The sequence below is a fragment of the Erinaceus europaeus genome, chromosome 1, assembly GCF_950295315.1.
Source record: "Erinaceus europaeus chromosome 1, mEriEur2.1, whole genome shotgun sequence".
NCBI classification, from domain to species: domain Eukaryota; kingdom Metazoa; phylum Chordata; class Mammalia; order Eulipotyphla; family Erinaceidae; genus Erinaceus; species Erinaceus europaeus.
The window spans coordinates 119,408,257-119,424,025 of NC_080162.1; the positions used below are offsets into that span (position 1 = coordinate 119,408,257).

At 39.5% G+C, this 15,769-nt stretch overlaps 1 protein-coding gene and 1 long non-coding RNA gene across 5 annotated transcripts in view; one reads left to right on the forward strand and one right to left on the reverse strand.

Annotated features, from left to right (window-relative positions):
* FAM91A1 (family with sequence similarity 91 member A1) overlaps positions 1 to 9,069 on the reverse strand; it is a 52,759-nt gene extending 43,690 nt beyond the window's left edge. For 2 of the 4 annotated variants that reach the window (XR_009550864.1, XM_007520795.3), the window contains exons 1-4: positions 8,768 to 9,069; positions 3,401 to 3,485; positions 1,680 to 1,831; positions 51 to 108 (exon numbers count right to left, since the gene is read on the reverse strand). Coding sequence is in view for 2 of the 4 variants with exons in the window: in XM_007520795.3 (XP_007520857.1) it covers positions 51 to 108; positions 1,680 to 1,831; positions 3,401 to 3,485; positions 8,768 to 8,839 (367 nt within the window). In the remaining 2 variants the exon portion in view is untranslated. The remainder of the gene's footprint in view (positions 1 to 50; positions 109 to 1,679; positions 1,832 to 3,400; positions 3,486 to 8,767) is intronic. The other 2 variants (XM_060195406.1, XM_060195410.1) reach the window with 2 other exon arrangements.
* A 61-nt stretch (positions 9,070 to 9,130) lies between these two features.
* LOC132539522 (uncharacterized) lies at positions 9,131 to 15,087 on the forward strand. Its single transcript, XR_009550865.1, has 3 exons — positions 9,131 to 9,308; positions 14,429 to 14,629; positions 14,859 to 15,087. It is a non-coding gene; the product is annotated as an uncharacterized LOC132539522 (long non-coding RNA).
* Positions 15,088 to 15,769: the final 682 nt, after the last annotated feature.

The window sequence follows — 15,769 nt, forward strand, 5'->3', positions numbered from 1 at the left end:
CATGCAAATAGGAAGAAATACCCCAAGCATTATCTTGCGTAAATACTTACAGTCGGCTGCAGTAAAATTGGGCAATGAATCATAACTTTTCTCACTGTTCATAATGTCCTTTTAAAAAGAAAAATATCTTACTTTAATGCAAAGTATTCTTAGATAAAAACATCTGTAATATATAGATACAGATACATATATGACAGCAAAAAAGAGTAAGGATACATGAAGTGCTGCAACCCAAAGCATGCATGCCACATTGTGGCACTTACCACATGGCCCCAACCTAGAAACTGAAAATCAGACTTTCAGGTCTAAGCTTCTCACAGCACTATGAATCCCTGACAGCTGCCCTGTAACCTGTGCCCTGTGGAAGCAATGCACTCTATTCAAGTTCAGGCTTCCAGCCTCTCATGCTTCATACCTGATCTGGAAGAATGCCACATGCCATAGCTACATCAATACACATCTAAGACGTGCACGGCCAACAGAAGTCATCTCTGCTCCCATGAGTCCCCATCAGTAGCAGGGTTAAACTCAGTACAGAATTTCTACCTAGCCCTTCCTGTTTCTCCATTAATAAGCCAACTGTTTATTGTAGGAATAAGACCCATTTTCAACATTGGAGTTACACCCAATGATGTTAAGATCAGAAATAAGAGAGCAGTAAACACATGAATGTAACTGAAAACTGGTAACTTAACCCTCCTCTATTTTTCCCTCTAAACCTATGTAAAAACACTAGAAAAGTCACCAATGAAATAAGAACTCCTAATCTACTTACAGATGAGTGAACACCTTCACTATGCTACCTGATTCTAAGATTCAGAGACTGACAAAAACCTGTCAGGCCTCAAGTTTTACTCTAGTGTTTCCTCGAAATAGGGACACAGGAAATGTGGGGCTACAGACGTGTCCCTGAATAGAAGATTATGGAGAAAAGCAAAAGTAGCACTTGTAAAGGAAGCCACATTACACAGGGAGTTAGTCTCACTGCCTCTGCAGGTTCCCAACTCCTTTGGTTTAGGCTTCTCTATGCTTTAAAGTAAAGAGTAAACCCAAAACAGTAGCATTCAAATATAGTCAACAAATAAGTGCTTTAAATGCCAAATTTTATATGAAGGACACTTTAAAATAGTACATAATTGATATTTCAAGTTAGTCAACACAGGAATAAAAATTATCTCTGAAAAAAGGTTTATACCTGAAAATTATTAACTATGAAAATAAATTAGCATCTAGAAATACTAATGCATTTTCCTTTCGTTGACACACGTTAAACAACAGTAAGTCTACACAGTATCTATTCTTTCTACAGCTACTGAATAGTTGAATATATTCGGTTTCTCCGGGTTCAACATTCAATTCTGTTACCCACATTTTCAACCATAATCATGTATTTAAAACAACAAATATTATGCAGATCTTAATAGAAATAACTGATAATTACTATGATAGCATGGAGATCCAAGAACGCTTCAAGAATACAGAACAGAGACAGACACTTTTCCACTAACAAAACAATGATAACTACTCTCACAAGTTGTGCCTAGAACAGCAAACTTCTACTCAACAATCCTTTGTACACTATACATTCAGAGATTATTCCCACTGTAGTTCAGTTACAGAGCTGGTCATCACCTGCCAAATGTTCCATCCCTAATTGTTCACATGCACTATAGACTCACCTCCATAATCCCAGTATAATATGAAAATGGTGTTATCCTCAGGCCCTTTACAATAATATCCGATAAATGGTAAGGATACAACATAAGATGATCTCGACTGTACTTAAGTAGTTCCTCATAGTATTTTCGTTCATCTTTCTTGACATGTTTAACTGAAGAAGACAGGGAAATTCTTCAGCTGTTTATTTTTTCAAGGTGTCTTAAGTTATACAGTTGTAAATGCCATAAACAACATTTTACAAACCAGTATTAATTTAAAAGAAAAGTAGGTAAGGCTGGGTAATGGTATACTTGGTTGAGTGCACATATCACAATGTGCAAGGACCTAGGTTCAAGCCCCTTGTCCCCACATGCAGGAAGGAAAGTTTCACAAATGGTAAAGTAGTGCTACAGGTGTCTTTCTCTCTCCTCATTCCCCCTTCCCTCTTTACTTCTTTCTGTTGCTATCCAATAAATAATAAAGTGTATAGGTTGAAAGAGAGCAAATGAAAGAATCTAAATTGGAACAAAAAATAACTATAATAGAAGACACAGACACTTCAGTATATGTAACGAAAACATACATAACAGATAAGTAGAGAAATAATTCTTGCCAAATCAGAAAGCAAAGTAAGCAAGCATGAACTATCCCCAAAGGGATAAACTGAAGTTGTCATTATTAAACCCCAGACTCTATTACTTTATAAGAGAGTCAAAATGAATGGTAGTTTTCAATGAAGTCAAGTCTATTTTTTAAAAGTTATTTGTTCATTTTGGTTTTTCTCTTTAAGATTTATTTACATTAAGGTGTGGGAGGAGGGTGAGAGAGACAAAAAAAATGGCTAGAGCACCATTCATGCAGATATGTATGTATACATAGTACCAAGGGTCAAACCAGGTCCTGATTTTTAAGTCCTGCACTTGACTGCTGAGCTACCTACTCATGTTGTTTTTTTTAAATGTAAAAACACTGATTTCCATGTCTTTAAATGTTTAAAATAATAGCAACACATGATGGCAGACTAGTAGTTCAATGGGATAGACTATTCAGAGAAATAGGACAAGTACAACAATATTAAAAAGGGGGAAGTTCAAATAAAACCATGAAGTCAAATATGCTGAAAATGTTTTCATCACAGAAAGAATTTTTAAGGGGCCAGGAAGTGGCTCAGCTAGCTGAGTGCACACATTACCACGTGCTGGAACCCGGGCTCAAGCCCCCATCCCCATCTGCAGGGAGGAAGCTTCATAAGCTGCAAAACAGTGCTACAGGTCTGTCTCTCTCTCTCCTTCCCCCATCTCTACCTTTCCTCACAATGTCTCTCTGGCCTACCAAGTAAATAAATAAAATTTAAAGGTTGAAAAATTCTTACAGTTGCATTATTTATAAATTTTATGGAGATAAAGGAAAATTAAAAGTTAGAAATTAAGAATATAACATTGCTGACATTTATTCAGAAATTAATAAAAAAATAGAACATTTAAAAAAAGAATAATAATTCTACCAGTAAAACAAGCATATAAATAATACTCTAAAATTAATTTTCATCAAAAAGAACCTATGCAAAGTTGTCTCATGCTGTTATTTAGTAAGAATGCTACTGCAAATTATTTTTAGGCAGGATGGGCCAATAGTTTCTTTAAGTCTATACATGAAATAACCTTGAAATATATACATGTATACATGTATAGATAAATCAGCAACAGTCATCTCCACCTCAATATGAAACATTTCTACTCACCTAAGTTATTCCTATATCGTAACTGGTTGCGAATACTGTACAGGACAACCTGTTTTTCATATTCTCTCTGTGAATTTCCAAGGCTCTAAAAGAAAAAACAATTTTAAATAGTTTCTAAACTCAACAGTATTATTCTGTCCTATAACATGTCAAAATGATACTCCCTAACTATCCAGACATCTCTAACTTCTAGAACTGATGCAAATTTTAAGAAAATCTTCTAGAAGGAAGATTTTCTTAAAATTTTACTGCACTAATTTTCCTGTTATGGTATTAGAGTAAAAATTTAATATTCTTATTTATTCTTAGGATGCCACTTTAAAAGGAGTTACTGAAATTATCTTAAGCACTATTTTTTTCAGTTTTTTAATATTTATTTTATTTATTCCCTTTTGTTGCCCTTGTTGTTTTATTGTTGTAGCTATTATTGTTGTTGTCGTTGTTGGATAGGACAGAGAGAAATGGAGAGAGGAGGGGAAGACAGAGAGGAGGAGAGAAAGATAGACACCTGCAGACCTGCTTCACCGCCTGTGAAGCGACTCCCCTGCAGGTGGGGAGCCCGGGTTCGAACTGGGATCCTTATGCTGGTCCTTGTGCTTTGCGCCACCTGCGCTTAACCCGCTGCGCTACAGCCCGACTCCCCTTAAGCACTATTTTTAATGTCAAATGAAATAGTAGTCTAAAAGCACAGCTTCAATGAAATTAACAAATTAAAAACAAATAGGTCCTACTTACAAAGACTTCCTGATTATTCCCAATTTGTTTACTGGATGGATGGGTGGATAGACGGATGGTTTCCTGTAACTCCACTCGCTTAGTTTACAAACAGCAACAAAGGACAACTTCCTGTCTGGTAATTATTTATCACTGAGAACTACGATTATTGTGATTCTGGAGAACATACATTTCAAATGTGTCTCTAAATGATAAGATTACTTCATTAAAAATGCTATACCCTATGGTTTTACTACAAAGCATTTAAATGATGCTAGAATACTGCTATTTTTACTAAGCAAAAACCTTCTAGCTGCACATTATTGTTTTAAGTCCAAAGATGGTTTCTCACAAAAGCAAAGAAAGTCCGCCTGGCTATAGCCAACATTATATTCAACATGTAACCCTAAACTTCTATGTGACTGCTACCTATTTCTATCACAAGATTCATCTTTCCAAGGTCTTCTGAAATAAAATTAGATATTGTAGAAGACAAAAGTGATCAAAAAGATCAGAGGATTTTCTATATTTTCTACTCAGTGGTCTGTGAAAACCAAGGTAAATGTCTTAAGACATTTTAAAGAAAATAAAAGTATGGAACCCAACACACCCATCCAAAAAGATCTGTGTACACATATGTTCTTAGCAGCACAATCTGTAATAGCCAAAATCTGGAAGCAACCCAGGTGTCCAACAACATATGAGTGGCTGAGCAAGGTGTGAGATATATACACAATGGAATACTACTCAGCTACTAAAAACAGTGACCTCACGGTTTTCAGCCAATCTTGGATGGAACTTGAAAAATTCATGTTAAGTGAAATAAGTCAGAAACAGAAGAATGATTATAGGATCATCTCACTCTCAGGCAGAAGCTGAGAAATAAGATCAGAAGAGCAAACACAAGTAGAACCTGAACTGGAATTGGCGTATTGCACCAAAGTCAAAGACTCTGGGGTGGGTGGGGGAGAATACAGGTCCAAGAAGGATGACAGAGGACCTAGTGGGGGTTGTATTGTTATATGGAAAACTGAGAAATGTTATGCATGTACAAACTATTGCATTTACTGTCAAATGTAAAACATTAATCCCCCAATTAAGAAATTTAAAAAAAGTATGTGAGGCAATAATTGTCTTTCTTCCTACATAGAATCAATAAGTTAAACGATAACCCACATTATTGCCAGAATGTATACTTTTTTAGTAATTTTTGTCTATTTTAACATTATAGGTAAGAGTAAAATTCACTGTAAAGAAACATCCTCTATGTAGCACTAACTCAGAGCCAGTGCTAAAGATGTTAAGCACATTTCAGTGTCAAAAGGGCTTCCTCTAACTCTAGCATCAAATAAAAGTCTTTCTCAAAGCACCTCCACCCCCCACCCTCCACGGAGTTTTCTTAAAATTTAACAATTTTCAAACTTGAAACTTGACTCTTATTTTAAAAAACATATTTCATTTATCCTAACATAACATTTTCTCCCCTTTCAAATTTCATCCTGGCAACTAGAGAATAAAAAGTATAAATTAAGTCATTCAAGTAAAATCCAGGATGTTATTTGCAAGTTAACTCAAGAATTCAATAATTAAGAAGCCAAGTTTCTATGCTAGGCATCAAGTAGTGACAGGTTCTAATCAATTCATATAGTCATATATATATACACACACACACACACGCACACACAAACATCTAAAAATGACAATAGAAAGGAACTTTACTCTTCAATACTACACACATAAAACATAATTGCCTTGTTCACAAAGACTGGTTTCTTTCCACTCCTTTCCCAAATTTCCCACCATTCACATTTTAAAACAGTTGCTACTTGGGAAGAAATGAAAAGGCCATTTCACTGAGAAACAGAGCTGGCCCTGCAGAAATACTGAGCAAGTCTGACAAATGAAGAGGCACTAAGTAAAGGAAGCATAACAAGTGTGGCCAGGGATACACCATCCTCCTGACACAATACCTTATCCACAGTCAAAGTCTCACATGAACCACCAAAAAGGTTCACCTCATTCATATAAAAACAGTAACTGTAAATATTCTTTTCTGTTTAATCTGAATAATCTTCTGCAAGCTTTAAGACCTGGTAAATATGAATCACTTCCAAGTTAAATTCCTAGGAACTTACTGGAAACACTATCAAACTTCTGGTATCGGGAGTGCCAAATGACAAACTTCTTTCCTTACAGTGTTTCCCAATCAGAAGCTGAACTTTAGCTGCCCTAGAGAAATCTCAGGCTGAAAAACATCATTCACCCACTCCAACAATTACTACCAAAAGTCAACAATATGATGAGTGTTTAAAACAAATAACCAGAAAATGCAGCATACAACAACCAGAAAACAGTTGTTGCTATGCATGAAAAATAATGTGTGGTTCAACAGCTCCAGATTTAGGGAAAAGAAACCTTGTTGGAGGAGTTAATTTCAGAGTCAAAAAGAAGGTGCAGGTAACCTATGAGACAGGTAGTGGCACGTTTTGGAGACTTCAACCCAAAGTAGAAGATGGGTGGTCCAGTTCTAAGGGAAAGAGATCAGAAAAAATCTGACACAGAAACCAAGGTGGAGATTGACCCTGGGAAGTGGCAATGCTAGACAAAGTCCATTAATTTGTACAGATGGGCTTTGCAACACCTTCTCTATATATCTTATCCTAAATATTCCTTTATATGATCCTACACACACACAATCGATTTTATTGGACATTAGGACACTGTCTTGAGCTTCCATTTAATAGTTAAAAGATATAAAAACATTTTTGTCAATACTAGTTAGGATCAATTATTCATGCTGGATATAATTGAACCATCCATCTTTCTCCAATTACACAACACATGGACGAGTAGATGAAAAAGCCATGAGAACAAATAACAGGATTGTCTTCCCTAGAGAATAAAAATATCCATCAAAGACATCATTCAAACTAAACAAGGGAAGCACAGCTTCAGATCTCAAACAGTGCTTTTAGTACAAGATAAACGCCACATAGGCAGCTACTGACACCCAAAAATCCTTGAATTTATCTTTCTGTCATGTTATACGCCTTCTGATGTACCACCAAAACATTCTTCACTAAACTAAGACCCCAAGACAACCAATCCTTACCTACCGACATCACCAGTCCAGCACACTAGTGCCTAGCACCAGTGGAAATGGGACTGCACTCTCAACCTGGAGAATGGGAGGAACAGTGGCTTGCCTATATGTATGCAGCAGGGTAAATCTACACTCAAAAGATTTAACAATTAGAGCCAGGTGGTGGTGCACTCAGTGTGCCTGTTACAATGCTCCAGGACCTGGGTTCAAGCCCCTGGTGACCCCCTGCAGGGTGGAAGCTTTGAAAGCAGTAATGCAGTGCAGCAGGTGTCTCTTTCTAGCTCCCAATTCCCTCATTTGACTTTATCCACTAAACATTTTTAAGATTTCCCACCACCTGCCATGCTACATATTTATTCATCCTCTATTTACCAGCTATTCTTCTTTGCTACAATGTTTCTTTCTGACTTGCGCCAAAACAAAGCAAGGGCTACGTATTATGTTCCCTTAATGCTGAAACAATTGAGTAATGGCATTCACCTGTGACTTTACCCCGCCAAAAAAAAAAAAGCACTTTATCTTGTTTGCACATCCTTACTCAACCCATTTTGTCTAGAGAATTAAGAAACGTAAAAAGCACCTTCAAACTCTGACCCCGGTTTCAGCCTCCTGTGCTACCACTGCCAAGAATTCACAAAGCCACACCTCCAACCACATGAGCACATTTCCATCTCCAGACGCTGGTGATATCAAATAATAGCAACTCACTCACCACTCTGGCAACACTCTCGCTCGTCTAGGCTTTTGAAAATGGCTCTCTCCTTGGGGAAAAAAAAAAATTCTATTCCCTATCTACTGATAGCCAGTTCTTACTGTCCTTTGTAACCGATTTGAAATGTGTCCTACATACATTCTCCCTGCACTCCCAGGGCAACTTCTTACTCTCTCTTCTGAAAAATAATGGGGGGCGGGATATAAAATGCTGTTCTATTGTTTCTCTCCCTTTCCCCCATTATTCTTTTTATTATTATTAACTTATTGGATAGAGACAGAGAAAAATTTAAAGTGATGGAGAGAGACAGACACCTGCAGCCCTACTCTACCACTCATGAAGCTTTCCCCCTGCAGGTGGGGGCCGGGGACTTGAACCCGCGTCCTTGAGCATTATAGCATGTGCGCGCAACTAGGTGCAGTGCCACCTGGCCCAGTGCTGCTCTGTATAGCAGGTACTTTGGTGTTTCCTTTCTGATTGCTTTTATGTCTAAAGATTTTTAAATCTTTATTGGATGGCGTCTGAGAAATCGAGAGGGAAGGGGAGACAGAGAGACACCCGCAGCCCCGCTTCACCACTCATCACCAGCGAAGCTTCCCCCCTGCAAGTGGTGAGCGGGCACTCGAACCCAGGTCCTTGCGCACTGTAACCTGCGCTCTTATTCGGGTGCGCCTCCGCCGGCGCCCTCGCCCACTATGAAGCCAAGGTGGAGGCCGTGCACCGACATTCCCGCAGGCGCCGGGCCGAGGCTGCGCGCAAGCAGGGCGGCGGGTGGGTGCGGTGGGCGCCCTGAGACCCCGGGCGAGAGCAGCTGCACACAGCGGGCCGGGGGCCATACCTGCCGCACGTTGGCCGGCAGCTTGCTCCACGGGTAGTTGTGGCGGATGTGGAACTCCACGTCGATGTTCATGGCGCTGCAGCCCGAGCTGGCGGCCCCCGCCGGCCCGCCCTCCCGTCGGCCTGGCAGGTAGCCCGCCGGAGGCCTCGCGTCTCACACTGCGGCAGGTCTGGCGTGCCCCATGTCCGGGCCTTCCCCACAGCTCGGCGCTGCCCGGGCTGCGGGGCGCGGGAGAGGCGGACGCCGGCACTGGCGCAGCCGCAGCGACCCTAAGTTTCTTCCTAGTTTCTGTCCGCCGGAAGTGGTCTGGCGTCACTTCCGCTGGCTGGCCGGAGACTAGGGGAGAGAGTGCGCGGCGGGCGTCCTGCCCCGCCCCCAGGGAGCGGGGGGCTGAGCGACGGGGTTCCCCGAGGGTTTCCCCGGTTCGGTCTCGAAGTGAAGCGCTACTGGCGCGTAGGTTGACTCCGCGGTTGTCGGAATACCCCTTTGCTCTCAAAAGCAAATAGGAGCCCGTGGAGAGCGCAGAGGAATACACTAGCAGGTAGCTAGGGAACAAACCTGCGGGTGTGCAGATGAGCGTCACCTGGGAGAAAAGTGAGGAGCTCCTGGGGGCTTTCCACAGCTAGCCTGAGCCTGGACGGAGTCGAGGCTCCGGGGGGAAAAATGTGCAAAAATGTTAAAGTTTTCTCCCAGACTGAGCGACGAGCTAATTGAGATGATAGAGCAAAACTCCTGTCATCTTTCATCCTTGCAAGTTCCTGCATCTCATGAAACACAGGTCTCTCTGAAGGTCCAAGTTCTGAGGGGTTCAGAGAGCTGAAATTGTCTAACTGGCATTGGCAAATGGGGGAGACCCAAAGGAGATCTAGGAAAGAGATATTTGTCCAGCTTTTGGCTCGTTGCGTCTTGAGAATACTGCTTTCTTAGGCACCATATAAATGGTCTCAAATATATATATTTTTTAAGTCAGAAGTCCAGCCTATCTTAATTTTAGTTCAAGCGAGGCCTTTGGGGAATAATTTCTTCCAAGATTTATTACACTGATGGAGCCAGAGACGACCCGAACTGCCCCTGCGGCTACAGACAGACTATGACCCACATAGTCAACGACTGCCACCTCTCCAGATTCAAAGGAGGTCTCGAAACTTTACATCAGGCTCAACCTGACGCTGTTGACTGGCTACAGAAGAAGGGCAAACGCTAGAAGAAGAAGAAGCAATCACACAGAGTTACTAGCAGGAATCAAAGACAAGTTCAGTATTTTTGCAGCTGTTTCTCAGTTTTAAGCAATGGTTTTAAATAATATTTTCTCGTATGCTGACAGTGTACAGTAAGAATGTTTTTTAAATTTAATTCTGCACTGAAATGTAGTTTTAGTCATAAATAACAGATACACAAGATCAGCACGTAATACAGTGCATATCTTTTAAAGAGAATAATAAATTATTATTATTAATTTATTTACTTACAGACCAGAGCAGTGGTTAGCTCTGGCTTATAGTGATACTGGGGCTTGAACTCAATTTCTCTTATAATGTTTACTTAATGTATTTCTTTTGCTTCTGTGTATGCTAATGTGTATGATCCACTACCATTGATTTAGAAACATGTATTTGGGTTTTTTTTTTTTCTAGGGTATGGGAAGTGGTTTGAGGAATGTGCATTCTAATCTTCTTTGGACAGTTTTGTTAGCTTTTTCTGTTCCCTGGAGTTGTTTTTGCTGCCAGCATCCTCTTCAGGTCCACTGCTGAGCAAATCCTAAGAGAATTTCCTTGAAGTCAGCCTGTTTCATGTACTTTCCTGATCATTAAGTAATTTCTCTTTGGAAGATTTCTTCCTCTAGGGAAGACTTACAGTGCTGGTTATCTCTTCAAGATCACAATTAACTAGCTTGAATAATGTATTTCTATACTATTTCCAGTTCTCTAAAAACAGTTATCTAGGACATCTACCCTGAATAATGATAAAGATCTTTTCATTGCATATTCGAATAAATGTCTCCTCATAGGTATGTGTGTTTGTCATAAAATATAATAGCAGGGAATTGAATGCTGCATCACAGTGTATAAATACATATCCTTGACTACATATGTATTATTGATTGCATATTCTGAAGTAGTTAACCCAGTTTTCATTAACACTTGATATTGTTTGACTCAAAAAAATCAGAAAGTCACATTTATGTTACTAAACTACTGATTAATCTCAGACCATAGGGATATCAACAATTTATGTCAGATTTTTAGTATCTGAGATGGAATAGTGAAACCCACATCAAATATTTTTATTTGTGCTGAATTACATCAGTCTGGAACTCTATTAGGAGCTGACCAAATCAAAAATGGAGTTGTAGTGTCACAGTCATTATAATTGGGAAGCTGGAAACTGATATATTCCAACAATAATTGGAACACCATTCCAATTAAATAACTAACTTGTTAATTATAAATAAAGTTAGAAATAAATAACTTATTTCTGACCTCTTCCAGACCTCTTCCATCACTATTCTTTTTCTTTTCTTTTTCTTAATTAGGGGGATTAATGATTTACAGTAAATACAGTTGTTGGTATATATGTAAAATCCAAGATGGGCTGAAAATGGTGAAATCACCATTTTTAATAACTGAGTAGTATTCCATTGTGTATATAGACCACAACTTTCTTAGCCACTCATCTGTTGCTAGAAAGCTAGGTTGCTTGCAGGTTTTGGCTATCACAAATTGTGCTGCTATAAATATAGGTATAAGCCCATCTTTTTGGATAGGCATATTTGATTCCTTTGGATGTATCCCCAGGAGAGGAATTGCAGGGTCATAAGGTAGGTCCATTTCTAGCCTTCTGAGAGTTCTCCAGACTGTTCTCCACAGAGGCTGGACCAATTGACATTCCCACCAGAAGCAGTGCAGGAGGGTTCCTTTGTCCCCACAACCTCTTCAACATTTATTACTGTTACTTTTTCTGATGTATGACATTCTCACAGGAGTGAAGTGGTATCTCATTGTGTTTATTTGCATTTCTCTGATAATCAATGACTTGGAGCATTTTTTCATGTTTGTTAGCCTTTCGGGTCTCTTTGGTGAATATTCTGTTTATATCATCTTTTGGAGGGGACTTTTTTGTTATTGTGGCTGAGTTTGGTGAGCTCTTCTTATATTTTGGTTATTGGCCTTTTGCCTGATATGGCATATAAAGATCTCCCACTCTGTAAGGAGTCTGTGTGTTTGGATAGTGGCTTTTTTTTTTTTTTTTTTTTTTTTTTGCTGTTCAGAAGCTTTTCAATTTGATGTAGTCTGATGGGTTTATTTTTGTTTTTGTCTTCCTTGCAATTGCATCTTTAGTGGCACAAGTCCATCACTATTCTTACTTCGACTCACTTAGTGGAGATGAACAATGGAACTGAACAATGTGACCACCTGTAGCTGGAGATATAGGTTATCAGGAGCTTCCTTTGACTTAGTCATTTCCTTTTCACTTTGCAGATGTTTTTCTCATCTTAGGTGCCATTAAATAAATCACCACAGTTTTTATATGATACCTGTTGCATACCTCATCAGCTGGCCAGTCTGATGCATAGCTAGAACCCCTGTGTCTGGCACGTTGAAACAAATGTGATTCAGATGTTTATTGGTCTCTTGTTACCTGACAATAATAGCCTCTAAGATATTTGAATTCTATGTTTACAGGCTTCATCATCTCACATCTATAAAGTCAGCAGAACTATGGCCATGAGACACCTACTCAAAATATTGCCTGCTGCTGTGTGTTGTTAAAAAAAAAAAATCACATTTTTAAGTCCCCCAAATGGAATTTTTTATGCGAGGCTTCACTCAGACTCAATACCTAAACTAATAATAGTTTTAGAACTCTCTTCAGACTATTGGTATGACTCAATGATGATAAGATCTCCAGCTCCAATCACTATCCCTTCCCCTGAGGGAAGGTTATTTTACCCAAAATAATATTTTCTCTTGCTAATAACCTTGTCACACCCTCTTTCTGCCCTTGGAAAACTTCCATTTATATGACTCCTTGCAAACCTTCTTGTTAGATGTGAAGATGCCTGATTAAAGAGACATTTGATAGATTCAATTAAGTCTCTTACATTTGTAATTTTTTTTTTCCTCTAACAGTATCAAGTTCTTGACTTGCAATAGATTGTTAAAGCTTGGAGGGGTTGCTTGACTTAGTCCCCAGATGACACGATTGGTAAAGACAGAGCCAAATGGAGTCTGAGGCTGTTTCATGCCATAGTCATCCCATTAATTCTTCATTGTATGCTATCACTTAACTGTTCTACTTCATCTTCCAATTCAGATAGTGTTCATGTAAAATCAGCAACATAAATCTCACACTGAAAGTAATGCTTTTCCCTCTTTTAATTAGTGTTTTACAAAATAATAAGATGTCAGAGATTTATTTCTTTTATATGTGTTTTTTTTTTCATTTTTATTTATAAAATGGAAATATTGACAAGACCATAGGATAAGAGGGGCACAACTCCACACAGTTCCCACCATCAGAGCTCCATATCCCATCCTTCCCTTGACAGCTTCCCTATTCTTTATCCATCTGGGAGCATGGACCCAGGATCATTATGGGGTGCAGAAAATGGAAGGTCTGGCTTCCGTAATTGCTTCCCCACTGAACATGGGCATTGACAGGTCGACCCATACTCCCAGCCACTCTGTCTCTTTTCCTAGTTGGGTAATGGATCTAGGGAGGTGGGGCTTCAGGACACACTGGTGAGGTTTTCTGCTCAGGGAAATCAGGTTGGCATCATTATAGCATCTGGAACCTGGTGGCTGAAAAGAGGTTTAGTTTCACATGCACATGTACTATGTATAAGTCACCACAACCTACATCAGAGTTCTGTGCACCACCTCCCCTCACCACTCAAACCATCCATAGTTCAAGAGACAGTTTGGTTACTTTTAAAAAATCTATTTTATAATTCTAAGTAGAGAAGAACCCACACTCCTCCAAAGTCTAACTAAGTTAAAATAATAATAGGGAGTGAACAGTGGCACACCCAGTAGAACAAACACACGGGGTTTGGTCCACACGGGGGAAACTTCATGAGCAGTGAGGCAGTGCTACAGGTATCTCTCTTTCGCTCTCCCTACCTCCCCCATTCTATTTCTCTATCAGGAAAAAAAAAGTCTGCTGGAAATGGTAGTCATACAGACACTAAACCCCACTGATAACCCTGGTGGCAAATAGTAATAACAATAATGATTGATAATGAAAATTAAAGTCAGCAAAAAATTAAGTTACTATAAACTGTTGGCGTAGCCATTTAACAGCAGTTAAAAAGTAAAAAGATGAGTATATGGGGGGGAAATCCACCTTTCCATTTATCAATCAATGTTGAGTATAGTGTAGATATACCACAAACTACAAAATTAGACAGGCTGTGGCAAAATGAACTTATGTTTGTTAAGCCAGTAAGACACAGCTCTTTGAAAATCTGTGCTTGGTGAAAAGATTTTTAACTCAGCAAATAACCGATAGAAGAGGAAATTTGGAAGAGGAAATGATACTGGGCCAAATATTGTGGAAAGAATCTAAATAACAAGTCGTTAGAGCAGGAACTGATGGCAGGAACCGGCTTCTGAAATACAGGGTGCTAAGTAAATGTTAATGTGTCTCACTTTCCCCCAGGGTGACCAGTGTTGGGAGAGATTGGAAAACAAAGTTCAAAGACGACAGCGCTCAGTGGTCAATGGCGCTCTCTGCTGGGAAGCTCAGGAACAGCACCCTCTTTCACAAACAGTTCCTAGGGTTCCAGAAGTAGTAGCGCCATTACATCATCACCCTACCTGTTTGGTGAATAAGGTCTACCCTTTTCTATCCTTGACTCAGGTAATTTTTTTTTCTGATCATCGCCTGGGTTTCACCTCTCTTGGCCAACTTTTTCAGATACAGAGAAAGAGACAAAACCAGAGAAATAGAGGGAAATCTGCAGTATTTTTTAAGTTTCCTTCAGTGAGATTATGACCAGGCTAAAACCTGGCTATCACATATGGCAGAGCAAGTACAGTATCCAGCTGCTCTGTGTTGTGGATCCTTCAGTAGGATTTTTGTTTTTCAGATTCCTGAGAGGTCAGAAACTACTGAATGTCAAAAGAACTCTTGCTCAAAAGTTGCATCCAAACCGGTCTTGTGGGTAACAGTGCTCAGCAATACAAGTGAAATGAGATTCAATTCATCTAGCTTTACCAACTGCCATGAAATAAAATTGCTCAATTGTCTTGGGCAACTGGCACTTCAGAAAGATTACACAACAATTTCATCCATAAGGTCCCAATAAAATTAATAAACTCAATCTACCTGAAAAGTCAGGGGGTATCTGGTGCTCTAATGAGTTTCACAGACTCCAGAGTTAATCCCTATGGTCTGTAGAGTAATTGAACTCAAATAGGTTCATGTCCTAATCCCTGGAGCTAAAGAATGTGTTACCTCACATAGCTAAAGGGATTTTGCAGCTGTGATTAGATTAAGGATCTTGGGTCAGTCAGAGAGATAATCCTGGCTTATCTAAGTGGGCTGAGGGTAATCACAAAGTCCTTCTGAAAAAGGAGCCCATGTTAAAGGTAGAGGTGTGAACATCAAAGCAGAGGTCAGAATGGTGCAAGGCCACAGGGCATGGGATTGGGCAGCTTCTTGGAGTTGGCAAAGGAGCTAAATTCTCCCCAGAGTTGTCAAAGGGATTATAACTCTGGGGAGAATTTAGCTAACTCTGCTAACTCACTATGAACTTCTAGTTTTCAGAACTCTAAGAGGATAAATTCATGTTGTTTCTAAGCCACTAAATTTGAAGTCATTTGTTATAGCAACTATTCCAACAAGAAAGCACTCTAACACGCAAACAGCTGAGGCTTCAGATGTCATGACTTAAGTAAAGAAATGTAAGCAACTCCCATAAGTTGTGTCTTTTAGCCTCATTCTTCAGTATACCAAGCTATCATGTCTTCTCTGAAGTAAAAGAAAGAGCTCAGCTGT